This window comes from Lethenteron reissneri, chromosome 64 (genome assembly GCF_015708825.2).
Source record: "Lethenteron reissneri isolate LAM-NWPU_2019-01 chromosome 64, ASM1570882v1, whole genome shotgun sequence".
NCBI lineage: Eukaryota > Metazoa > Chordata > Hyperoartia > Petromyzontiformes > Petromyzontidae > Lethenteron > Lethenteron reissneri.
Genome location: NC_083842.1, coordinates 9,133,964 through 9,161,732, shown reverse-complemented (window position 1 = coordinate 9,161,732; position 27,769 = coordinate 9,133,964). Strand labels below are relative to the sequence as shown.

The 27,769-nt window shown below is 47.2% G+C and overlaps 1 protein-coding gene across 2 annotated transcripts; it reads left to right on the top strand.

The window, feature by feature from the left end:
- LOC133359274 (B-cell CLL/lymphoma 7 protein family member B-like) lies at positions 1–27,769 on the top strand. 2 transcript variants are annotated; one of them, XM_061577754.1, is made up of 6 exons: positions 1–259; positions 3,739–3,820; positions 4,793–4,886; positions 10,350–10,430; positions 12,796–12,878; positions 18,377–27,769. In XM_061577754.1, the coding sequence occupies exons 1-6, from the start codon at positions 168–170 to the stop codon at positions 18,752–18,754; spliced, it is 810 nt and encodes a 269-aa protein (XP_061433738.1). In that variant the 5' UTR covers positions 1–167; the 3' UTR covers positions 18,755–27,769. The 2 variants fall into 2 exon arrangements, with proteins under 2 accessions (XP_061433738.1, XP_061433737.1); XM_061577753.1 differs by having other exon boundaries at positions 18,374–27,769.

The window sequence follows — 27,769 nt, the reverse complement described above, 5'->3', positions numbered from 1 at the left end:
CTTTCCCTCAACTTCTTCTCTCGGCGCGGGCGGCGCTGTCGCGATCTCCCTTCTCCTCCTCGTCGCCATCGTCTTCATCATCATCACCACCTCCTCCTCCACCTCCTCCATCATCCTCCGCTGCTGCCTTCTCCTCCGTGTGCCTCCTCCTCCTCCTCGTACCCGCCATGTCGGGGCGCACGGCGCGAGCGGAGACGCGGAGCCGCGCCAAGGACGACATGAAGCGGGTGATGGCGGCCATAGACCGCGTTAGGAGATGGTGAGAGACGCGGGGAGAGAGACACGGCGAGAGACACGGGGGGAGACACGGGGAGACGTGGGGAGAGACACGGGGAGACGTGGGGAGAGAGACACGGGGAGAGAGACACGGGGAGACGTGGGGAGAGACGTGGGGAGAGAGACACGGGGAGAGAGACACGGCGAGAGACACGGGGGGAGACACGGGGAGACGTGGGGAGAGACACGGGGAGACGTGGGGAGAGAGACACGGGGGGAGAGAGACACGGGGAGACGTGGGGAGAGAGACACGGGGAGACACGTGGGGAGAGAGACACGGGGAGAGAGACACGGGGAGACGTGGGGAGAGACGTGGGGAGAGAGACGTGGGGAGAGAGACACGGGGAGAGAGACACGGCGAGAGACACGGGGGGAGACACGGGGAGACGTGGGGAGAGACACGGGGAGACGTGGGGAGAGAGACACGGGGGGAGAGAGACACGGGGAGACGTGGGGAGAGAGACACGGGGAGACACGTGGGGAGAGAGACACGGGGAGAGAGACACGGGGAGACGTGGGGAGAGACGTGGGGAGAGAGACACGGGGAGACGTGGGGAGAGAGACACGGGGAGAGAGACACGGGGAGACGCGGGGAGAGAGGACACGGGAGACGTGGGGAGACACGGGGAGAGAGAGACGGGGGGAGACACACGGGGAGAGACACACGGGGGGAGACGTGGGGAGAGAGACACGGGGGGAGAGACACGGGGAGAGAGACACGGGGAGACGTGGGGAGAGACGTGGGGAGAGAGACACGGGGAGACACGGGGGGAGAGACACGGGGAGAGAGACACGGGGAGACGTGGGGAGAGAGACACGGGAGAGAGACGCGGGGGGAGAGACACGGGGAGAAAGACGTGGGGAGAGAGACACGGGGAGAGAGACGCGGGGGAGAGACACGGGGAGAGAGACGCGGGGGGAGAGACACGGGGAGAAAGACGTGGGGAGAGACACGGGGAGACGTGGGGAGAGAGACGTGGGGAGAGAGACGTGGGGAGAGAGACACGGGGAGAGAAGACGTGGGGAGAGAGACGTGGGGAGATACACGGGGAGACGTGGGGAGAGAGACACGGGGAGACGTGGGGAGAGAGACGCGGGGAGAGAGACACGGGGAGAAAGACGTGGGGAGAGAGAGGTGGGGAGAGACACGGGGAGAGAGACGTGGGGAGGGACACGGGGAGACGTGGGGAGAGAGACACGGGGAGACGTGGGGAGAGAGACACGGGGAGAGAGACACGGGGAGACATGGGGAGAGAGACACGGGGAGAGAGACACGGGGAGACGTGGGGAGAGAGACACGGGGAGACGTGGGGAGAGAGACACGGGGAGAGAGACACGGGGAGACGTGGGGAAAGAGACACGGGGAGACGTGGGGAGGGAGACACGGGGAGAGAGACACAGGGAGACGTGGGGAGACGAGAGACACGGGGAGAGACGTGGGGAGAGAGACACGGGGAGATGGGAGAGAGACACGGGGAGAGAGACAGGAAGACGTGGGGAGACGAGAGACACGGGGAGACGAGAGACACGGGGAGAGAGACGTGGAGAGAGAGACGTGGAGAGAGAGACGTGGAGAGAGAGACGTGGAGAGAGAGACGTGGGGAGAGAGACGTGGGGAGAGACACGGGGAGAGAGACGGTTAGAGACGTGGGGAGAGAGACACGGGGAGACGAGAGACGCGGGGAGACGCGGGGAGACGAGAGACGCGAAAGAGACACGAGGAGGGAGACGCCGGGGGGAGCGACACGGGGAGATAAGGAGAGAGATAGACTGGGAGAATGGCGAGAGACGGGGGGGAGGTTCCAGGCGACATGGGTTAGAGAGAGAGGCTGGGAGATGGGAAAAAGAGGGGATAGGCACTGGGAGACGGGGTGGGGAGAGGAGTCACATGGGCGTGAATTGTTTTGACGGAAGAGAGAGAGGCGCAGACATTGATACACTAAGAACAACAGGGGGCGAGAGACTCGGTGAGACGAGAGAGATGGTCGGGATAGAGGGGAGAGTGATTTTACGGGACTTGGTTAGAGATCAGGGGTGGGAGGAGATACGTCAAAAATGAGGAGACAGGGGCATGCTGACCATTGACTGCTTGATAGGATAAATAGTAAGAGATGGGGGAGACAGCGGGAGATGATGGGAGAGCCAGGGAGGTTAAGCGATGTGGGGAGACGGTGTTATATGGGGTGGGGGGGGGGAGACCAAAATGCATATGAAGGGATTGTGAAAGGCAAGAGAGAAGTCATGGGTGGAGACATGGGCAGTTCCACAATATTCGCAATCATCCTAAAATAACATGCATGATCTGGTGTTATTTTAAAGGTTATCAAAACAGTGATTTCAGAAAACATGGCTTATTCATGGTACAAGTCAATGCTTTCCTATTTACACAAACTGAATGCACCTTCTTATCCCAGATGAAAGTCAGTTTGTCTTGAGTATGTCTAACGCCGTGGTGTTGGACGACGGATTATTCCGAATTGAAATGCCACTTCTTGATACTGATCATTACCGACATCTTTAAAGTGTGTGAATGTGCATCCAAGAAATGCGGGGAGAGATGGAAGACACGGGTAATGGATAAGGGACGGGATGATGGGGGCAAGTGTTAGGCAGACATGGGATGTAATGGTGAGACGTGATTAGACAAGAGAAATACAACACACACGTATGAGATGGGAATTCTTAAGAGACGTACAGAGAGGTATGATGAGGTGTGGGAGGAATAAGTAGTAATAATGCCATTTTAATTAAAAATTGTATTCCACGAAGAGCATCACTGAGCCTCTTAAGACTTGCTGAGGAGGGTCCGTGTAATGGGATGATTGGCCATTTTCTGGTTTCATGAGGGATAAAACTGAAGAATTTGGAAAAGACTGATACATACCTGGGGATCGAGAGAGGGTTACATTGAAAGCTTTGCATAGATGGATTTAAGAATGTTGCCCTGCTGCCATCTCCCAGTCACTTACGTAGCCCAAGCCTACAACACCTGGCATCCATTGTAGTAACAGGGATTACACTTCATAAGCTTCTGAGATGTGATGAGGTCTGGCGCATTCTGGCTGGTTTGGTTCTAGGCGGGGATAGATGGAAGACACGAGTCAACAATTGTGGGGGGAAATGTGAATGTTAGTTAATATGGGGAAGGAACATTTGAAAATGAGACACGGGGACTTTAGGATGCAGGGGATACACAAGGAGACATGACAGGTTTTGCAAAGGCATGATGCATCACAATGGGTTAAATAAGTAAAGTTTTTAAAAGTGTGTATTGTCTATTAAAATCAAAAACACAAAACTCCACCATTATGTTGAAAACCCAACAGCACCTTGCTCTGTACCTCCATGACCTGTCCAATAGGGAAACTTGACCTCTCCATCCACACAGCACCCGAGTCTGCCCTGTGAGCTCCAATCACAGAGATTTCACCTCTGCACGTCTCCTGTACTGTACATGTGCAGGGAGAAGCGGTGGGTGACCGTCGGAGACACGTCACTGCGCATCTACAAGTGGGTGCCAGTGCTGGATGGGAAACCCCTTGAGGTGATTGTTGGGTCCCCGCATGACACGAGTATTTATTTTCCCCACTGCAAAACCCAAGCCGGTGCTGCTGACGTCACCCCGCTTGGCCTCGGAGCCAGATTCATGTGTCCTGTGAGGCCAGAGTTTCACAGCTTGGTTCTGGCTCGGCTCGGCAAATAGTCGGTGGAAAACAACCTTGTTTTTGTGAGACAATGATGTCACCATGGCACATTTCCATGATCGGTGGAAAGCAAGCCGGCTCTGCGTGTGAATCTGGCGAGCTGGCTCAGCCTCTCCGTGGACTACTGTGCTCTCATTGGACATCGACTTTTATGATAAAACTTGGCATAAAATTACAAAGACAGGTTCGTGAAGCCCTACCCACTGCAAGCCTATGTTAATGTGTTTAATTAATATTTGGTTGCTTCCATCCAGCTGTAAAGAGTATGGAGAGAGTGGAGAGAGAGATGGATCTTCCCAGCGAGGGGACAATGTTTGGAGGCACACTGCTGATCCCAGAACACTCGCTCCAGCGAGTGTGTGTGACCGTATGAGCGTGGGGAGCGGTAGTGTAGCGGTTAGCACGCTGTGCTACGAACCCAGCAACCCGAGTTCGATTCCTATTTACGCCTAACACCAGTGACGATTATCTGAACCAGTCCTGGGCCTCCCTTAGGTCGATTCAGCTTCAAATGAGTACATGGTACGGTGTGTAAATATTAACACTCGGGAGACAGTCGGCTGGGCGTGGTGTTGGCCACCCACCCCTTCGTGTGCTGTTCCGGCCTTCATAGGTGCTCTCTTAACAGCACTTGCCCCAACAGTCTGTTAAGGCTATAAGGGGGATCTTTGTGTGCTTAACACACCACCCTCTTGTGTCCCCTGCCAGCATTATTCGGTGCATGGTAAGAGCACTTGCCATTACTGTCTAAGTGGGCTACATGTGGGAATCTTTGTTTATAGAAGTGTGTGTGTATATGTGTGTGCATGCAGAAAACGCGCAGGCCGGTTCAAGGGAAATCCCTGTCCCTGTCTGCCCACACGTCTCCTGAAAACAGCTCCTCTCCACTCATGACTGAGTACCAAGGTTCGAGCTTAAGCCCGTCTTCACTAGGATTCTAAATCTGACCCTGGCATTAACACTTGCCCTACCCCTGCCATTGACACTGACCCTACCCTGATATTGACACTTGCCCTACCCCTGCCATTGACACTTACCCTACCCCTGCCATTGACACTTACCCTACCCCTGCCATTGACACTTACCCTACCCCTGCCATTGACACTTACCCTACCCCTGCCGTTGACACTGACCCTACCCTGATATTGACACTGACCCTACCCTGATATTGACACTGACCCTACCCTGACATTGACGCTGACCCTACCCCTGCCATTTACACTGACCCTAACCTGATATTGACACTTACCCTACCCCTGCCATTAACACTTACCCAACCCCTGCCATTGACACTGACCCTACCCCTGACATTAACACCGACCCTAACCTGATATTAATACTGACCCTTTCCCTGATATTGACACTGACCCTTTCCCTGACAATAATACTGACCCTGACGTTAACACTCGCTCTAACCCTGACACTAAGAGGCAGATGAGGCTGCGAAGTAGGGCTGAACAATGAATCGATTTCAAATCGAAATCGCAATTTGAAACAATGCGATTAGGAAATCGCAAAGGCTATTTGAAAAGTCCTATTATTGAAATTGTTAAATTTTTTATCATTGTAACTTTATTTAACTTAACAATTTTTCTATATTTGATTGTTCTATTTCAATTAAAACGTTTTAATAAATACATGTTGGAAGCAATTCATAGCTTTAAAGTTCTCATCCTTGCATTAGAATATATAGAGCAGTTCATATTTTGATGGTATCATGCGGTAATGCTCCATCACATGTTTAAAATCTATTACACAGTATATTGAACTGAAGCTTGACTTAAATATTTTTATCGCAAATCAAATTGTTATATCTGTCAGAAAAATCGCAATTAGATGTTTTCCCCAAATCGTTCATCCCTAGTGCGATGATCCCCGTGGTGCCAGTAGGAATTGATAGAACAGTTGAAAATATGGCACTGGAGTTGGGCCACGTGGGCTTTCTTTTGGGGCCTTAGTGTCTTGTATGATGTGAAATTAGCAAGTTTGGTCGAGTTTAATGATCTGGCCACTGCTGTGTAGAACACACAACCACCATTGGCAGCACAGTGTAGGTTTTCACTTGCCAATGTGAACCATCACCATCCATCAAACCACTATCCCGTGAACTTAACTCCTTGATTCCTCCTCTGTTGAAAGCTCTGTCGATAAGACTTCATCTCATCCACAAAGGGTTCAGCCACCATACTGCAGGTCACAACAACACACCCAGTCATTGTCACTTACCTACTCACAAACTTAACCATCCACTGATTCACTCTGTCAATCATTCAATCTCTCACCCACCCACTCTTGTTACCCACCCAATCCACCTGCCCTAACCAACTCGCCCATCGAAAGCTACCCACCTAAACAAAGCCACCAATACAAAGCAACACACCCATCAACGCAACTACCAAACCAACCAGCTGACCACCGATCAAAACCAACAAATCCAACCACCCATCCACACCAACCAACCCATCCACACCAACCAACCCACCCATCCACCCAAATTAACCAACTCATCCATGCACTCATCCAACCACCCACCCAAACCTTCCCCTGCATGTCCAATTAGCATGGTTGGCTGAGTACGGTGCAAAATAAGTTCAACATACATTCATACATTATTACTGACTATCCATTACATTAACATGATCCTAACCCCCGTACCTGACCGACTTTAACAATGGCCATAACCCTTACCCTGATCTAATCTGACTGACCCTGAATATAACATTAATCTTGACCCTAACCTAATACTATCGTGTATCCTAACTTTGTCACCAGCTCATGCCCTGATCCCTAACATTAAGACTCTTATTAAATCAGCAGTAAATTCTGGAGGTGGTGGTGGTGATGGCTGTTGTGGTTTTGGTAATGAAGTTTGTGATTATGGCGAGGTGCTGGTGATGTTGACAAAGTGGTAGTAAATGTAGAATCTAGTTGTAATGGTAGTTTAGGTGTGGTGTTGGTGGTGGTGATAATTATGGTAATAACTGGTGTTCTTAATGGTATTGGTTGCAGTTGTGATGGTGGAGGTGATGGAGGTAATGTTGATAGCGTTGGTATAGGTGATAGAACTCGTTATATTGGGATAGTGGAAACGGTGGTAGTAGTCTTGTGGTGGTAGTCACCATAGTGGTAATGGTGGTATTGCTTATGGATGTGACGATTCAGCCTCCCAGCGATTCGATGAATTTGTTATGATATGTTTTCTTGTCTCGTATATACAGTTTTGTCCACTGCATTTGCTGAAATGTAAAAGCATGTAATTTCCACATGGTGTGCCTTAATTGATATTAATCGTGAATCCGAGTACACCTGAAAAAAATCGGGTGTATCGTTGCTGTTTGGTTCCTTTGTGCACCGATTCTCAATCCTTGAGCCGTACCCCCCTTTGGGAGGGTGGGAGTGGGGTGAAAGCCTTTCAGGTGGGGTCCACAAGCAGTGGAATGAATACCATATATGACAAATTTTTAAGAAAGAACTCCGTAACCTCCTGTAGGCCAATGGTGTGTCGGTACACTCCATTCTACACGCAGAGACGCATCGCAACACTTAGTTTTATGATGCCAGTGTCGTTGCATTTACGCAATTTCTAGACTTTCGTATAATAACCGCAAGAGCTGCCACCATTTTAATTGTTTAACCTACAGTGCTTGACTCTTGGCCAAAAGTGCCTCCGGCAATAACTGGCACAGAAACTGCCTCCTTTCGCCAGTTAACAGCTAATTTCCAAGAATGGTTTGGTATTTTCTTGTAAACGAAGATAGTAGAGGTGAAAGGGATGTTTAATATGGACAGGGTACGTGGCTAGAAGAGATTTTAATGGATGGCCCGGTGGTCGACACTTAACAATTGATTGGCAGCCAAAAGGAGGAGAGAACACGCCGGGGATAATTTCCAACGTAGTTTGACTTATACGTCCCAACAACTTGTGTGGGGGGCTGTTTGGAGGGGTCGCGAGAGCATTTGTGCTTGATTGGGGTTTGCGATGCGCGCTGCGTTAGTCGTTCCCACTTGCTCAGCAGGCTGCTATACCACTAGGCGGCAGTCGTTACACGCAATACCAGGGGGTCGGCTCCCGCGCCGCATGCAGTTCTTTAACGACTGATCCGTGACGTAATTTGTGAAGGACCATTGCCTCTTATTCACATGCATTGCGGCTCTTGAAATATTGCGGGTTTATTTTTTTACCGATTTAGAATTTTTTTAAAATAGGATTTTGGTTGCAGACCCGTGTGCTCTATACCTTAAGAGTGGCATCTGCTAAGGCCATGATGATTTTATTGGGCCCTTTTTTTTTGGCCGATGGCAAACATCAGTAATGCATTATCCACGAGCCGAGCAACTTGTGGCAACTCTTTTTGGACAACAGAATGGAGTGACCGATTTGTATCTGGGGAAAACTCGCGTGTAGGAGAGGCAGCACTGAAAGCTTCGAGCAGTTAGAAGAGGGGTCTGCAACCTGCGGCTCCGCAGCCAAAGAGCTGCACGCGGCTTTTTGGCTGCCCACTTGCGGGCAGCCATTAAAAAAAAACCCCGTAAGAATTAAACATAATTTAACGTAAAGATAATTGATTAAATTTGGCAGGGAGTGGGTCACTATGAAATGTCTTGGTGACGACAAATTGTACAGTCAAATCTTCTTGGTTCTTTCGGTAAACGTGACTTTACCGAAAGAACCAAGAAGATGAATCCCTGCAGCCACGAAAGCTTTAAATCGAAATGTACAGTCAAACTTTATTGTTAAAGAATTACTAAAGGGGGGCGGGAAAACTAAAGAGACAGTTTATTCCATCACCTATTTTGTTTATTTAAGGCAGAATGGTTGTCATCTTCTGTATATCTGCTGTTGTCTACAAGTAGCTCTTCGCGTGATGCGGCTCTCGAACTATGTTGGTCAGAGACAAAAACAAAAAAATGGCGCTTCTTTAAAAGGTTGTCGACCCCTGAGTTAGAATAAGGAACACTTGGCTATACTGCCATCTTGTGGCCACTTTGTTGACGTGAGGCTTGTGTTATTGAACCAACTCGTGCATCGATTTCTCGATGCTCAGAATTCTGCTTACACGTGGAAGATCATACACGGCCTTGCCCAACCTTATTGTGCCTATCTCATTCCCTTCCATATCCCTTCATTTTGTTCGTTTCCAATTTTCTGTCTATCTTTATCTCCTCCCTGTGCCCAATCTCGTTTTCGATTCTTTTTCCTCTTCTTGCACCCTTCCACTGGAATTAACTTTCCTTGTACATGAAGCAGTCCCCCCCCCCTCCTTAAAATCCTCCCATTCCTCTCTTAAAGCCCTCACCTCTTCTCTATTGCCCATTCTCTTCCTCGCCACTCCTTCCCATCCCTCCCCGTACCCTTTCGTAAGCTTTAAGTACTCTCTGTCACTGTCTCTCATTCCTCAATTCTTGTAAGCCCCTGTCAACTACATCACTCCATTCTGTCACCGTTTTGTAAGCTTATGTCAAGCGCTGTAAGTGAAGTCGCTCTATAAATATAAATTAGATTAGATCATCCCTCTGAGGTAAATAAAATTAGTACCACTTTGTGGGAAAGCAGCAGTAGTTGTCCTGTGGATACACTAGTCCCTGCCATGAGAATATGGAATTTTCACCACTGGCCACGGAGAAAGATTAGTGTTGCCACATTTCTTGTTTGAGCAGGGAGACGCAAGCTGTGCTCTCTCTGATTGCTTGAGTAATCGATTACGGATGATCGGTTCCATTATTCGAATAACACGAAAATAATTGGATGAAAACATTCTCACCTCTCCTCACATCTGCCGCTGGACTGGACATGATGAGCAGGGCATTTGTGGTGTCGTCGGCATCATCTGCGTTAGACTGCGTGTTTTTGTTATCACCTTTTTGTTGTCATAGTTTAACATCTCGCTGCAGTGGTAAGATGTTAACTACCTCATCAGGTATTCAGGAGGTTTTGTGGGTTTGATCCCGGCCCTGACCATGCCCGTATATTTGGAGTTTGCTTGTCTCTCTCTCCGTGGCCGCGTGTATTTTCCTGCAGGTCCTCCGGTTTTTCCCTCCATATTTAGAAACGTGCATTTAAGCTTCTTTGGCTGCTACGCATTTCCACACGATAAGCCACTTTGTTGAGCTATCATTTGTCGCCAAGTTGCTTCTGCAGAATAGCTTATGTAGCTCAGTGGGCCTTACCTGGTAAAATAAAAAATAGTTAAAGGAGCCTGAGTACTCGACCACAAAAAAGTAGTCCGTGACAATATTTCGTCGATTAATCGACTTAATTGACTAATTTATCCCAGCCCTAGGGGATACGCTTTGCCTTGTGAGTGTTGACGTATTCATGTTATCTTGACACATTCATTATTTTGTTGTTGTTGGTGTGTCGTTGTGTAGAGGAGAACAGTAACGATGTTAGTGGGTGTTCCAGTCCTGGAAGAGACATTTCAAGCCAACCCCCGGCTCTTGGAGATGATGGTAACGCAAAAGCACCGAGTGGTGTACAAACACAACAGTAACACATACACGTATGGTAACAAAAACAACAATCCCCCGTTATAGCCTAAACACGATTTTGAGGAAAGTGCTGTTAGCGGGCACCTATAAAAGCCGGCATGGCACATGGGAAGGTGGGTGGCCAGCACCACGCCTGGCCGTCTTTGTCTCGAGTGGTGATGTTCACACACCGCATCAGGTACTTATTTCAGGCTGAGTCGACCTCGGGTAGGCTCAGGGCCGGTTCAGCTAATCTTCACTGGTGTTGGCTGCGAGCGGGAATCGAACTCGGGTCGCTAGATTCATAGCGCAGTGCGTGAACTTACGTATTATCACGATGCACTGTGACACAAACGTACTGTAGTAACACACGCACGCACGATATTTACGCAGACTTTGGTAACTTAAAAACGATAGTAGCGCCTACTAAAGTATTATGTACAATAGACACACACACTAGTAACACACACTTTAGTAACAGGCATACTCTGGTAGCACGTAAGATAGTAAACAGTAGTAACGAAAAATAGATTGACAGGTCACGTAAATACCTACTTTAGTCAGGCTAGTCACAAACTATTTAAACACAAACACACATTCTCGTGACACACAAGTATGAACACACTATTTTAACAACACACACTTTAGTTGATGCGCACAAATGCACAGTATAGCGATAACCACATGGAAGTAATGCAAAAGTGCACACTTGCATGTTTTTATCAACAAATACGATAGCAATCTTGATTTGAAGCTTTCGTGACTGCAGGAATCCATACTCTTTGGTTCTTTCGGTAAAGTCCCGTAGGTATAAAATAAAATAAATCACGACGTTTTGGGCGCAACACACTCTGATGATAGACGCTTGTGTTGCGCCCGAAACGTCGTGATTTATAAAATGTTATACCTACGTGACTTTACCGAAAGAACCAAAGAGTATGTATAAATACTATAGCATTAATGCTGCCATGGTGTAATGGTTTGCATGCTTGACTTGCAATCCTCAGGTCGCAAGTTCAATTTGATCTCCTGGTGTGTGGCAGTTCAAATAATGGGGCAAGTTTTGCAAATCTCCCCCGCCGCCATCCATCCTACAGTAGAAATAGGTACAACCGCAGCCGGATTGGCAGGCCTTGTATGGTGGGGTAAAGTGCGGGGTATGTATTTATGTCTGTTGAACTTCTTTCGCACCGTAAGTAGCCAACCCTGCTAATCGGAAACACGGGGGAAGGGCAACCAACTAAACACTAAAAGTAGTTCTAAAGAAATGAGTTTTCAGTTTTAGATTTAAAAGTGCATAGATCCAGTGGCTTCCTTAATATTGGAAGGAAGAGCGTTCCAGACGGCCGCAGAAGCGCATCTGAAAGTGCGCGATGCAGTTTGACCGTCTTTGTTCGATGGTTAGCCAGAAGCCGCTGCGAGGACAACCGGAGTTTGCGTGATGGTTTGTGCTCCTTGATAAAATTAGCAAGGTATTGTGGTTCGTTTGTGGCAAGCACTTGGCGTGTAATGAGCGCGACCTTATAATTCCCGACCTTGTAAGAGGTAGAACAATAGGCCAAATACCCTCTAGAGTGGCTCTCTGGAATTCCCTTTAGTGGAGGCCCTTCTGCTAACAGTGTCGTGAACAAGCAATTAAAGTGCTTGACCTTTGCTGTTGTAATACAAACACACTATAGTGACAAACTCTAAAATGACATTGGAGTGACTCCAATGATAGTAAATCACACAGATGGTAACTCATGATAGTAACACTCAAACACTATGGTGACACTCTTTGACAAACACTTGTGGAATAATGTAATAAAAACACACTAGAGTAGCAAGCCAACTCTACAGTAACACGAGTGTACATTTTGACAATACACACCATCGGGTAGAAAAGCACTGACCATTGTGTACGTGAGTGTATATGCGTAATACTGTTATATGCAGAATGTGTATTTCAGTTTCATTTATTTGGTATAGCCCTGTGAGTCATTCGGCTCTTGAATCGGGTGCAATCGCAACAAACAAAAAACTTAAACATGAACAAGAAAACATCTTAAAGTGACTATGTGACTAAGTGCAAACAGAAAATCCAAGAAAAGACAGCAAAATATTGCAGAAAAAGCACCGTACACCAACGCTGTGTGCAAAAATCCCAGTGGGATGCAAGTCAAACAACAACAATAACCACAAGACAACTTAGATTAAGGCCATCATTCTAACTCCGTACTACAACAAACTAACATGGCCAAACCAAAAAAACTTTTCGAAATCACCAAAACAAAGCCATAAAAGCACTGTATTTGATACGTGTGTGTCTATTTATTGTGTCTATTGCGTGTGCTGTGCCTTCTTATAGAAGCAGCCATGTCTGTGCCAGATTACGAGCATCCTCCAGAACTCACCAAGGAGGAGCCACACCCCATATTTCTACACGGACAGGTGAGACGGACATAAGACAAAGATCCCCCGTAAAGCCTTAACAGACTCTTGGGGCAAGTTCTGTGAGCAAGCACCTATAAAGGCTGGCACATCACACTAGGAGGTTGGGTGACCAGCCCCATGCCTGTGAGCGTTTGTCTCCCCAGTTGCGATGTTTACACATCGCACCAGGTACTCATTTGAGGCTGGGGAGGCCCAGGATCTGTTCAAATGATCGTCACGGATGTTGGTCGTAAGCGGGAATCGAACTTTGGTCACCGGATTCGTAGTACAGCTAATCGCTGTACTACCGCTCCACAAACACGCACTGACTCATACACACCATACAGTGTACACTATTCAAAGGCAAAGATCTCCTGTGTAACATATATGAACCATATAAGCAAGTGCTATTTGTGAGCACTTATTAAGGCCAGCATGACACACGTGGTTTGGCCAGCACAATGCTTGGCCACTCTTTTTTTTCCTCCAGTGTTGATGTCTACACACCACAACAGGTACTCGTATCAGGCTGATTTGATAGAGGGGAGATCCAGTACCAATAATGATATCACAATTCACGTTAACCATGACTAGGAATCAGCCTCTGGTCCGCTGAGTTTGTCGTGCAGTGCGTTAAACACTACATCACTTTTCCTTACATACACACACTCATATGCACACAAGTGCTGTGAGATCCCTACACAGTCCAGTCTGGATATACCCAGAATGGACTGCAGTCAGGTCGGCTTGAATATTTATTTTAACCCGTTCCAATGTCATACGTGTACATCGTCAGTTTTTCGTTTGATTCCATTGGGAATAGAAGCGGAAGAAAAAATAAAATAACTTTATCGGTACCGAGGCTGCGACAAGGCCAGGCGGGGAGGGCATTTGGCACAGATTGGCGCCAGCTATCATAGAGTGCGGTCGTGTCACTAATAGTTCTCTGCGGTGAGTACATTGACTTTAAAAACAATAGCGCTACACCTCGAAATAAAATTAACGCTGAACCGCGTGCACGTTCTGAGATTCGGAGGTGATTGGGACCCATCCTGCAACTTGCAGTCATCTCGGAACGGGATATGGCTAATCGAGTCCATGCATTATAAGCATAGAGATGAGAGGACCTGAATGTGGCCGTGAAATAGCTGACGCTTTATGTGGAGAGGCACGCCAAGCAACTTTTGCACAGTGTAGGGCACGCATTCAAATTACTAATTGATCGTTACACTTGGGAACATGACCTCCACCGCCAAACCAGAGCTGCCATGAACACACTGTCCCAATTAAACACACTCCCCAGGTACACAAACAAAAAAACACATTTACACCTTCCCATTTAGTATTATAGACTATAGGATCGAGTGTTGTTAGTGAGCATCTTTTAATAATACCGGCTTGGCACATGAGTCCACCACTTTGTTGCCTTCGTGCTCTTATAATACAAAGGAGAGAGGTACAGGTCGGTGAGGTATCACTGTTGTCTTTGACCAGAAGTCAAAGCAAAGTTGCTGGCAACGTAGTTGCAGTGGGTGATATTACTCTTTCGTACCCGTATCAGGTGTGAGCTGTGTAAATATCGGCCTTAGCGAGACAAAGGGAACGCCACTCTGTCATGTTCTGTGTCAACTTTAGTCGTAACAATAGTACATGAAAAAGGTGATTTATAGATGGCGACAGGATTGATTGCTACCTCTATCAATCCTATTATGCCTTATACACAGATCCCCTATGTTGCCTTATAGACTGTTGGGGCAAACACCTACTAAAGCTAAACCAAATTCCATTATACTAATATGAAACATGAATAGGCATTACCGATTCCAGCAATAATACAAGTGCTAAGATGTTCAAATACCAAATAGACACCTATTAATTTAAACACTTTAATTCATGCGAAACTCAGAAAATTCTAGATTTGAAGCTTTCATGACTGCAAGGATTCATACTCTTAGGTTTTTTCGGTAAAGTCACGTAGGAAAAAGAAATAATAAAATAAAAATAATAGAAATAATAGAAATAAAATGATAAATCACGACGTTTCGGAGGCAACACAAGTCTCCATCATCAGGTGGGACCATCACAGCTAGTCACCTACGTGACTTTACCGAAAAAACCTAAGAGTATAAACTCATAAAAGCTACATGCAGGCTAGAAATGTGAAAGAGACAAGATTGTGACTATTGGATCAGTCCTCCCATCCATCATTCCTTGCCTTTCACGTGACGGTACCATTTAGTTAAGTTTTCATCGGTGCTTGCCAGGAGCATTTGCCCCGACAGTCTATAATACTATACTACACAAAGATAAAAAGATCCCCCGTATAGCCTTAACAGACTGTAGGGGCAAGTGCTGTTAGCGAGCACCTAATAAGGCCGGCACGGCACACGAGAAGCGGTGGGTGGCCAACACCACCCCCGGCCGCCTTTGTCTCCCTAGTGGCGATGTTTACACATCGCACCAGGTACTCATTTGAGGTTGAGTCGACCTCGGGGAGGCCCAGGCCCGGTTAGATAATCGTCACTGATGTTGGCCGTGAGTGGGAATCGGTCGCCAGGTTTGTAGCGCAGCGCGCTAACCGCTCCCCATGGAGCAACACACACATGCACACACATGCACACACAAAGATCCCCTGTATAGCCTTAACAGACTGTTGGGGCACGTGCTGTTAGCGACAACCCATGTAGGCCGGCACGGCACACAAAGGGGTGGGTGGCTAACACCACACACGGCCGCCTTTGTTTCTCCATTGCTGATGTTTACATACCGCACCAGGTACTCGACCTTGAAGAGGTCAAATATTAGCACAGATATTCGCCACTCTTATTGGTCGTCAGTGGGAATCGAACTCTGATTGCCGAGTTCTTAGCTTGGTGTGCTCACCACAACACGACCACGAGCCGCTCTTTGTGCACGCACAAATATATATACACAACAAGAAAAATAACCGCCGTTCGCCAACACGTGGTGGTGACATCACCCATCGCGCTTGCGCCAGGCTAGGTGTACATACACACGCATCCACACAATCACACATAAAGAAAATGCACACTACATACCACCCATACAAAGCACACACGGGCCCATAAAACACCCATACGCGCCCACACTCACAGACCCACGGGGCCCGGTTTGTTAGGGTTAGAGTTCGGGCTCGGCTTGTTAGCATTGTAGCAGTCGCAGGAACACGGATTCCTGAGGATAATTCCGCGCGCCCCCCACCACACGTGCGTGCGTTGGTGTGCGTACGGACATGCGTGTGTACCAGCTGCCTCGCGTCATCAGCACTCGGAGGTGAATTTGACACTCTCTGTGACGGGGGCGCCACGCAAGGAATTATTTAATTATTATAATGATTATTTTTAAAAAGAGCGTTTCTGAACAGCTGACATGGTGTGTGGTGGTAGTTGTGGCTCGGTAGTGTGTGTGCGCGCTTGCATGTGCAGTGTGTATACGTGTGCGTGCTTTCATATGTGCGTTTGTGTGCGAGTGCACACGTGCTTGTGTGTGCGTGTAAGTGATTGTGCGCACGCTTGTGTGTTGAACATGCATATGTGCAATTGCTTGTCTGTGCGTATGTGTTGTCTTGCTTGTGTTGTGTCCACCTGTTTTAGTGTCCACTTGCGTGAATGAATGCGCTTTATGTATGGTGTCTCTGCGTGTGTGTGTACATCTGTCTGGTGGTGCATATGTGTACACTTGTGTGCGTGCAGATTTTTGAATGTGGGCTCTTGTGCATGTTTGTGTGCGTGTGTATACACGTGTGTGGGGAGCGGTAGTGTAGCTGTTTGCGCCCTGCGCTACGAACCCGGCACCAGAGCCCAGTTCCCGCTCACGGCCAACACCAGTGACGAATATCTGAACTGGTTTTGGGCCTTCCCTAGGTCGACTCGGCCTCAAATGAGGACCTGGTGCGGTGTGTAAACATCGCCACTAGGGAGACAAAAACGGCCGGGCGTGGTGTTGGCCACCCACCCCCTTGTATGCCGTGCTGGCCTTAATAGGTGCTGGCAAACAGCACACTTGCCCCAACAGTCTGTTAGGGCTATACGGGGGATCTTCGTTTTTGTACACTTGTGTATAACGGTGACCTGGCATGGTGCTGGCCATCCACCCCCTCGTGTGCCGTGCTGGCCTTCATAGGTGCTACTCGCTAACAGTACTTGGTCTAACAGACTGTTAATGCTACACGGTGGATCTTTGTACATGTGTGCATGTCTTAGTGTTTTGTGTCTGCACATACTTGTGAGTGCACTTTTGAATGCGTATTCATGTGCATGCGTGTTTGTCTGTGCGTGTGTTCCTCTGCGTTTGTACATGCTTGTGTGCGCGCATTTTTGAAATGCGCGCTCATGTGTGCGCATGTCAACTCCGCGTGTGCATGGTTGGGCGCGCGCGCGCATGTTGACGTAAGACTTACTATTTTTAATAAACCCTTAGTGGCACAGAGGGCGAACACGACCTCTCCTCCAGGAGTCTTGAGTTCTCGATTGCCCAGCGTCGGCTGAAATCCGCTGAACACACAGCACCCACAATAGGACGCTCATTATCGTGGCCAGGCTGCTGTCGTTCCCGTGTCGGGGCGCCGAAGATACGTCCCTTCCGGAACTTACACAGGCGGCTGCGAGGCCTTTTATCTCTCAACACGCCTAGCCTGGCGCAAGCGCCTTGTTGATTTCAGCGCAACATGGCGCCACTTGGCAGCTGTCAATATCATTATTGGTTGTGTGTATTTGCGAGTGTGTGTGGAGCGGTTTTGTTGCCAACACCACTGACGATTATCTGAACTGGTCCTCAGCCTCCACTATGTCGACTCGGCCTCAAATGAGTACTTGGTGCGATGTGTAAACATCGCCACTCAGGAGATAAAGGTGGCCATGCGTGGTGCTGGCAAACCACCCCGTCGTATGCCGTGCTGGCCTTCGTAGGTGCTCGCTAACAGCACTTTCCCCAACAGTCTTTTAAGGCGATATTGGGATATTTGTCTTTATTTTGTGTGCGCTATGGGTAGAGTGGTGGTAGCGTAGTGGTTTTCGCAATGCTCTCTGAAAACAGTGACCTAAGTTCGGTTCAAGGCTATCGACAGGATGTGAATATCCGAACCGGTCCTACTTGGTGCAGTGGGGGAGAAAGCGGCTCGGTGTGGTGCTAGCGTCACAACCACCCCATTGTGTGCCGTGGTAACCTTCATGGGTGCATGCTAATGGGACTTTCCCTAACTGCCTGGGTAGGCTATGCAAATATGCGTAAGCTTTGGAACGCTCTTCCGATATTAGGAAGCCGCTGGAGCTATGCACTTTTAAGTTTAGAAAAATAATTTCTTTCGAACTGCTTTTTGTGTTTCGTTTGTTGTCCTCCCCCCCCCCCCCCCCCCGCACCTTCGATTTGCACTATCGGCTACATACGGTGCGAAAGAAGTTCAACATACATGCATGCAATTGTATCGATGTCTATGAGAGAGCCATCAACTCATCCTTATTATCGTGTGCGCACACAAACGCTGGTTACCCCAGCAGGTGCTGGAGGATGAGGTGGCGCCCCCACTGAAGAGGATGCGCACGCAAGAGGAGCAACCGGCATCGCCGCCGCCTCCTCCTTCTCAGCCACAGCCAGAGCCAGAGCCATCATCGTCGTCATCACCGTCGTCGACATCGTGCCGGTCCCAGCTGCCACGCGAGACGGGAGGACCAGAGACCCCGCTCTCGGCCGCCCCAGATGCCAACGACGGCAAAGAGGAGGAGGAGGAGGAAGAAGAGGGGGCAGCGGCGACGATGCCCATGAAGGGCGGGACATCCGACCTCGCCTTGTCTACCCCGTCCACCTCGTCGTCTTCTTCCTCGTCACTTCCGCTGGAAGATGGCAAAATGGAGGACTGTGCTACGCCAGTGGAGTGATGGGGGGAAGGAGAAGAGGAGGTGGGGGAAGGGGTGAGGTGATGATGGAGGATGTGGGGGGGTGAGTAAAGGAGTGGGGGGACAAGTGAGGAGATAGCGGGCAAAGGGGTGGGAGACGTCGCGAGTGAGGAGTGAGTGAATGGGAGGGTGGAGAGAGTGCCTGAGATGAGTGGGTGAGGGGCGAGTGACTACCTCTCAACCTTTTGATCATCGTTGGGGTGGGGACTCACTCCTCCACTGCCATCCCTGCTGTCCCTATAGTCTGGAACTTCCTCTGTCTGACAACCACACGAATGCCCCCCCCCCCCCCCGCCCTGTTCCAGTTAAGGCTTGAAACTTTCTACATATGACTGTTTCTCTCCATCCTACGCTTCATTCCCATCGTTGCTGCTCTGCAGTCTCATTCCCTCCTGCGCCTCTCCATCTCTCTCGTATGAATGCCGCCCCTCACGCTTGTAAAGTACCTTGAGAGGCAGTTTTATTTAGACGCTTTGTAAATCGTATTTCTATTGTAGCGAGTGATGGGTGGGAGACCACGGGCAAGTGATGGCTAGGTGAGTGTGGATGAATGGGCAAATGCATTCATGTAGTCAACCGATACGTGATGAGCTCAGGCACATTTAGGATTATTTGATCTTTGGCAGAGATTTATTCAATCATTTAGTCATAGGTGAAAGAGCGTGTGAGTGAGTGAGATCACGTGAGAGAACGAGTGTCAAAGCGAGCAAGCGTAGGGATCGGAGTGTACGAGCCAATCTCGGGTTCTCGTCTGTGTCTGGCATTCCCATTGCAGTGCGGGTAATTGCCAGCAAAATGCTCAGCACTGTAGGTGATATTTAGTGAAGGCCGTTTGGCGGAGCCCTCAACACCGCTTAAATCCTTCGACGCACGCATCCTCGTACACACACGCGCGCGCGTTTGAGAGGCCAGTCTTTCAGCGCGTGCAGTGTCTGCTGGGACGTGCACACCCAGCGGGGTTTATCTGAGCGGTCGGCCCCAAGGATCGTTCAATGTCGCCAACGTTTTCTAGCACGTACATGGTGTGCTCTCTCCCATTGCTTCTCACCCTGCTCAAGAGTTACGACCACATGAAAATATTAGATTCTCGAAGTAACAATTTTAGCAATACACGTGCCTCCCAATAACCATCGTTTTATCGTGCAATATACGTACAGTCATAATTTAAATAGCGGCTGAAAAAGGCCTTTACAACTATGGTTATAAAATTGTCACATTGCAATGCAATTATCACTGAATTCAGAATCCCGATTTAATGAAAAATATATGTTGTTACATTGCAGTGAATGATAGTGCCTCTAATGACTTAGAGGCAACGTGAATTGAAAAACATCAGTCCTTACGCAATTGTTAAGATTAAATTTTGATTGACAAATCCATGCATCGGGACTCCCCTACTTGCAACTATGCGTTCATTGGACGTGCATACCCATCGACCAGTCAGCTCTGCGCACAGTTTGGTTCACCGGCTGCTGTACAGTTCGTGCTCATGATGGATGTTGGCAACGTTGGGACGATTCCTTCACGTGCGGTTCCACAAACTCCAGCCCTCGCCATCCTCCACCTTTCCACGTTTGCCAGTCTTTTCTTTGTTCGGGCACAAATTCGACTGTCGCACGCTGCATGCACCGGATGATCGATAAACATGTCCTGTGCTCATTGCTAGAGAGCGCCACTTTAAATTAATATTGAGGTCTTGCGCGTGTGTCATGTGTTTGCCAAACACAAGACGGCATGCAGCATGTGATCACTGAACAGAGAAAATTATTAGAGGGTATACCTCGAGGACGCAAAGTTTAGAAACCCTTCCCCCAGAAATATTTCTGCACGTGATTATTATTGTTGAGTTGCTAGGCACCTGACTGACATGTCAATTTAACGAGATGACTTGTGGTGACATTTCAGCTGGGTGATTCAGTGGTCGGAGAGACAACCTCTCCCATTGGGCAGCTGCGAGTTTTCATCTCACTGGGGGACATCGAATCGGCCCACCCTCCTCATCTCCTTGTAACAAAAAATAAGTACCACTTTGTGAGAAGTCGATTGTGGTCGTCGGCATGGAGAGACTGGCCTCTGGCAAGGGAGAATGTACAATTTGTACCGCGTTTTGAATGGGATTGTCGAAATGTGGTCAGACCAGAGTCTGCCGATTGAGATGCTGGGACACGGAGTGAGCACGCGGTCTGTGCGATTTCTCACCCGAGGGAAATAACCGAGTGAGGTGAATTAATGTGAACGTTATGTCTGTTATCGTTAATAAGTGCTGAGGTCTGGCTCTTCTGCTGCCACAGAATGAGGCCGAGGTTTTTTAACCATGGGGGTTGTCAGTGCTGAGGTGAGGTTTTGTTTTAAAAAGGGGCTTTCCCACTGGAAGTAATCTTAATCATCCGGGATAACAGCAATTCGGCTTGTCCAGGCAGTTGCTGGTGATGAAGCCATTCCTTGCCATCGCTTCTGCTCGAACCCTCGGCTATCGCATGGGCGATATCCAACCTGCAATGTTCGCGTTTGCAGGATCCTACCGCCACTCCAATGCCTATCTTGGTGACCTGCCCTTCTCCATCCTGCACGTGTGCCCTATCCATTGCAACCTCTTAACGTCTACCTTGCATTCTTAACCTATTCTCTTCTGAACCTCTTTTTAAAATGATGTTTTACCATTGCATTAAGTTCCAAGCACCTGCAATGCACCTATATTCAAAGACCAGAAGCTTATTTTCCAGTTGTTTTGTTCAAGTCCAACTCTGATAAAGACAATTCTTGCCTCAAACCAAGCTCCCACCTCTTAATACTCATGTTGACCTCTCGACTATTCCAAAGCTATTTACATAGTCCGCCAAAAACATACCCAGCGAATGCAATACATCTTATTCTCACAACCAGGATAAAAAAAAAATCAATTATACGAGTTGAGATCACTCAAGTCTCCGAGACTCGTTTTAATTCGGCTTCCGCTTGGATTGTTTGGCCAGTTTTTTTGCGTGTCAGAAGAAGAGGAATGCAGTGCATGGAGGAAACCCACGTGGCGAGGGGAGAAACGATCCGACACCTTTTACAGGAGCCAACGCCGCTTCCAAAGCGTTACCCGTCTCTCTTGTGAGCGGACAGTGTCTTACCAACACCACTGCTCATCTCTGCATGGGTCACCAACCCTGCCACCTTCAAGTCCGAGAGAATAGGTGCACGTAATTGTCACTGCACTGAGATGGTGCTGTGAGTTTACTGAGGCCAGGGTAGGAAAAGTAGTGTGAATGGTGTGTGCACGTGTGCGGTTGGTTTTGAGTGGAGCAGTAGTGTAGTTCTTAGCACGCTGCACTATGAACCTGGCGACCAGAGTTTGATTCCCACTGATGGCCCAATACCAGTGATTATCTGAACTGTTTCTGGGCCTCTTGTCTCAGCCTCCTCATGAGTACCTGCTGCGATCTATGATCATTGCCATTGGGGAGACAAAGCTGGCAAGGCATGGTGCCAGCCACCCATCCACCCCCTCGCATGCTATGCCGGATATAATAGGTGCTCGCGAACAACATTTTCCCCAATAGTCTGTTCAGGTTATACGGGGGATCTTTGAGCGTCGATTACAGTTGGTTATGCTCATGATACACGCTACCACGTGTCAAAGTAGTTTTTTTTACGATTCTCTTAAATTGAAATTGCTTCGTATAAACCCTGCAGCCACTGGAGATCATACCTGAAAAAAAGTTAAACTCCAATGGAATCGACACCCTGAATCATCAAAATTAAATACTGAGGGGGCAAGTCAATGTGTACAAAGGGAATTCTGCTACACGTGAGAGCCAATTGCAGTTCTTTATTGATGGGGTCGCATCGGATTTTGGTCATTTAGTGATGATGATATAATCAGAATCTCTCTTTCATATAGAGGCAGCTTGAAGTCGAGACAGGACTTTTTCTCGTCAAATTATAATTCTATAAACCTTTCGTTGGTACCTTGGTCGGAGCATTTCAGTAGGTTATAAGATAAGTTCAAATCTTATTTTGAGCGTCGATTAAGCTCAGTCCATCATTCTTCCTGGATCGATAAAACAAGTATCCAGTTCGTGCAAAGTTTATCTTGGGGAAGTGGAATTTCCACCACTGTTTGGGGTCTCCGTCAGAGGTATTTCAACTGCCCGGCAATTCTTTGAGCATGGAGGCATGTGGTGGCTTTAAATTGTTGGTCTTCAGCAGCAAGAAGCTGGCCCCATGAAGGAAATGGTCAGAGTCGTGGGAGCCACTCACTGCAGATAACGAAGAAGTCCTTTTTCATCTGCATTATATATCTTAATTATTAGATTGCAGTCCTAGTCTAATTTGATAAACAATCTGCAGAATTACTTCTAAAACCTGAAGTAATCAGTCGGCACGGATATCATACATGTAGTCTCACTAGTAATAGGGTTTTACCCTTTTATCTGGCAACAAAACTGACGCCTTTTTACAAGGGATCATGTTTGCATTAACCACAACACTTGCGGTCAAAATGCAAACAATAGACAACTCTGATAATGTATGCACTGTCCTTGAAATTGATTCGCCCACACCCGAGACAGCTTTACATTATCAGAGTTATCTTTTTTGTTTGCATTTTGACCGCAAGTGTTGTGGTTAATGCAAACATGATCCCTTGTAAAAAGGTGTCAGTTGTGTTGCCAGATAAGAGGGTAAAAACCTATCACTATATCTTGCTACTGGCAAAGGAGGTCTCATAATGTAGTCACACTTTCTACAGTACAGTGCTGTATTTCAATGCACTTATTTTAAACATTGATTAGTGCATCGAGTTATGGCTATGAGAAGGGTAAATTAATTGGGACATGGGGGAGTGACTGCATGCCTATCTCTTACCCCGTGGGTTAAGAATTACTCAATTGAAATATACATAGCACCCAGACCCCCACTACGAAAACATGGCAGGACCCTACTCAAGGATTCGTGAAATTTGGTGTTGCATTGCTCGGTAGTCAAGCATAATGATGGTAAATGTCAGGGTACTGGGCCAGTACCACTGAAGGTCCTGAGTTTGGGAAACCTATGATGATTAAACTAGGTTCTCGTGAGCAGCGATGGATGAGAAACCCCCCAATGATTGCACAAAAACACTCACTGTGGGAGTTATTTAAATTTGGCTAGAATGCTTGAGCGGTACAATTTGTGATAATTGTATCAGATAGTTGACACGCGGATAGTTATTTCGTACCACGAAAAAGCACGATCTGTTGTTGAAGCTGACGATAAACTGTGCCCCGTGCACTCCTGTCTGGCCTTTTCCGATTCGGAAGAAAAGCTGATTAAGTACGTCTTAGAACGGGAAAGGGTTGAGTGGTTGTGTGGTATCATCTGGGGTAATTACCCAAAATGTGGATGTGAGGCTCATTTGGGTCACAACCTAAACTTTAACCACCCGGGACTGCACAGGTCCAGAGCTATGAACAATGCCCCTGCAGTAACGCGTATTCACCATTTTTACATAATTTTTGATCACCTTTCGTTTAAAACTCCAGGGGAGGTGAATTGCTTGGTTCACTGATTCGTTGTTCCGATCTTGTTATGTCAAGGGGCATACGAACGAATCACATGCAACAGAGATGAAGTGAAAATCATATATTCTCACACCTTCGGTGCGTGTCATGTCAGTATGAATTGATGCATTGTTACGAGCCTATGTTGTGCCACATCGTCAAAGTTTCACGATTGGATTCTAGCCTATTATACCGCTTCTCAAGACGCTGTACAGAAATAGGGGGGGCCCATATTTATTTGTAGAGAGTTTACCGACTAATGCAGGACTTGTTTCCTTAGAGGCACGTATTGGGTGGTTAATGCGGACAGGTGGTGTACTTATACCCCTGACCACGACTGTTCAGAGCTTGGATCTTGATGCCTCCAGCGTGTAAATGCTCCCCACGGGTCTCCCTCGTGTACTCGTCGTGCTGCCTTGTTGGCGCCACTAAACCGCCTCGCTTCACACGTTGATCCTATTTACGGCCAAAGTATTGGCTGCAAAGAAACACAAATTGGCGCCGAGTATATATGTTGTGCGTTGTTGCAGATTCACGCAGTGTTAGGTTCGCATCCTGGCCCTATAGGTTGAGGGTTAGCTTTCAGGCAATGCCCCTCGCATCATATGCCAGCCCAGGCTGGCACACGGCACTGGGAAAGGGCATTGCGAGAGCGATTGCAGCGGTTTCGCTCACTGGCTAAACACGCTTGTATAGAGGGATTATCACTGGCACACGGTACAATCGTACAGCTGTAGTGCTTAGAACCGTCATGCATGGAGCTGGGATGATCGAGCGACTTGGTTCACAAACTGAATCATAATTTTTTATTTCAAAGTGGAGGAATCCGATGAGCTATGAAATTATTTTTCGCCGCTGTCCAGGTATGGGCGGGTCGGCAAGTTACAGCAGCAAACAATGCAAAAAAATTATACGAGCGCAAACTAGAGAAAATGGTAAGAAAGTTACTAAATGTAAGCAAGTAAAAACTTAATTATCAATTTATCAAGCTTGGGCAAGGGAGCAAAAACAACAAAACAGTCCCAAACCGCACCAAGATAGTCCCTCAAGAAAATAGAACAGCATAGCACTATCGATCACAATAATTATGTATATATAAAAAAAAACTTCGCAACAATTACGTCAATGGCCAGTGCATTATATTTGCACTGTAGGTAGACCAATACAATATGACAATGAATAAGATAATGGTCATTGAATTAACGTTCGTATGAAGCCCAAATGTTATCGGGACTATTTGTATTAACTAATGCATACGGAAAGGTCGCGTTTGCATACGTGTCTGCATATAATAGAGTATTTGACAGTAACCGAAAACTTGAATATTCAACAGACATTCACGATTGCTGGAATATCCCAGCTCGATTGTAACTGCAGCAATTTACACTTGTAATAAGGTTTTCTAAAAGTCTTCTACACGCGTGGCCGTCGTTATCAGCATGTGCTCATGCGCAGTCAATCACGAAGATGCTTATTTCGCTGAAGTGCATCTGGTAGATTATCGAGGTGGAAAACATGACGTTTCATAACAATAAAAAAATTAAAACACAGATTTTCTTGCCAAATAGGCAGCTTGATGCCTGGCAAGTAAAGAGGCAGTATCATCAGTGGTGTACACGCACTAGCAAAAACGCCTCCACTGTTAACACTGCCTTAAAACGGAAACGTAAGCACTTGGTGTATAGATTTCGGCTATGTCCCTTCCTCGGAGCAGAGAGACCGGGATTGACTGATGTGAACCTTACTCTGTATTTTTCGGTAAAGTCACGTAGGTTAAAAAAGAAAAACAAATAAATTAAATCACGACGTTTCGGAGGCAACACAAGCCTCCGTCTTCAGGTGGTGTGTCTCTTGGAGCGCCCTTCGCCTGTTACAGTAATTTTTGCTGTGACGGTTCCACCTGAAGACGGAGGCTTGCGTTGCCTCCGAAACGTCGGGATTTAATTTATTTGTTTTTCTTTTTTAACCTACGTGACTTTACCGAAAAAACTAAAGAGTATGGTTCCTTGCAGTCACGAAAGCTTCAAATCTAGAAAGAAATGAACCTCACTTTGCAATGCGGTGACTTGGAAACACTCGGAAATTGTCAAGTCGCTCCAAGTCATTAAACTGCTCGGTAGAACTATTAACCAAAACTTTAACATGCCATGTATACTCTACAGAGTGTACCCAAAGGTATCGATCATTAAAACATAATTTGTATTTTGAGCTGGGTGGATAAAACTGTATCCACACTTGGTAGTATCTAAATTTTATCGGGTTCAATCTACGATTGTTAATCGGGTTTAACAAATCTGAAGAGATTTTCGCAGACTGGCTTGGCTGCTTTGACGTGTTAAACAGTTAACATGTGTAGGTCCTGCCAACGTGAACAATTCGAATTATATTATGACACTGAAAAAAAAACTTCACGTACAAAATTACACGTTCTGCTTTCTCATGTAACGATGCCAGTTTCTAGGAGGGTACTGTGCTGATGTCTGTTTACAAAAAAAAATTGAAACATCCGTTTCAAATGGCTCTTTAATTCTTTTTCTTTTAAATGGGACGATGCATTTCTGGACACGTTTTCTGTTAGAAGGCGGTGTTGATGGAGGGTGGGTGTCGACTTGGTTCGTGCTCTCGTATTATATCAGGCTTTGCTATAACTCGTTTGCTTGCTGCAACTTGCTCGCGTGTCTTTGTTGTTCCGTCGAGGCGTTGTTTGAAGAGACGCGCTTCGTGCGTTTTACGAACGATGGTGGTCGGACGTGTGATCACCAAAAGCGTGTTTGCTTTGTTTTTAACACCATATGGATGCTTTTACAAAATATCAGCAGTGCGTCGGTCCCAGCGGCTGGTTGAAATTATCAGGAGGGAAGAGAAATAACTGATACGACGCGAATGGAGAGTCCAGCTTTTTGTTTTGTTTATTCCCCCCTCTTCCAAGATGGGTTTTCTTTTTTTTTATTGAATTCCAATTTCAGGGGCTGTGCAATAAGGTGCACCGTTCAAAATGGGCACCTTGGTACAATTTTACTCGATTTATAGATGACATGAAAATAGCACGAGGCATTTGCCTTTAAAACATTTGTTTTTGTTGAGGTGGCTTACAGGGGTTAATGCCTGTGTCAGGATCAATGAGCCAGTAACTCTGGTGGACCTGGGTTTGAATCTGTGTCAAGTGCCAGTGATTTAAACCAGGTATGAAAAGGTACGGAGTTAAATGGCTAGTCCAGCCACAAATGACTGCACTAGAAACCCAAGCTATGAATAATTTTTGTTTTAATTTAAGTTCTAGATAGCCCATCTCTTAACATCTCAAATTATTTCATGTCGGACGACAGCCATTGCGTAAAACATTCTTCGCAGCATTGAAGGAGTGCCGTCCGGCGTTGGGTGAGAGAGGTCTAGATTTGAAGCTTTCGTGACTGCAAGGATTCATACTCTTAGTTTTTTCGGTAAAGTCACGTAGGTAAAAAAATGAAATTAA

Coding starts and splice junctions, on each gene's coding strand:
- LOC133359274 (XM_061577753.1), top strand. CDS start 168: ATGTCGGGGCGCACGGCGCGAGCGGAGACGCGGAGCCGCGCCAAGGAC. Junction 4,887..10,349: donor ACTCATGACTGAGTACCAAG/GTTCGAGCTTAA, acceptor GTCGTTGTGTAG/AGGAGAACAGTAACGATGTT. Junction 12,879..18,373: donor CCATATTTCTACACGGACAG/GTGAGACGGACA, acceptor TGGTTACCCCAG/CAGGTGCTGGAGGATGAGGT.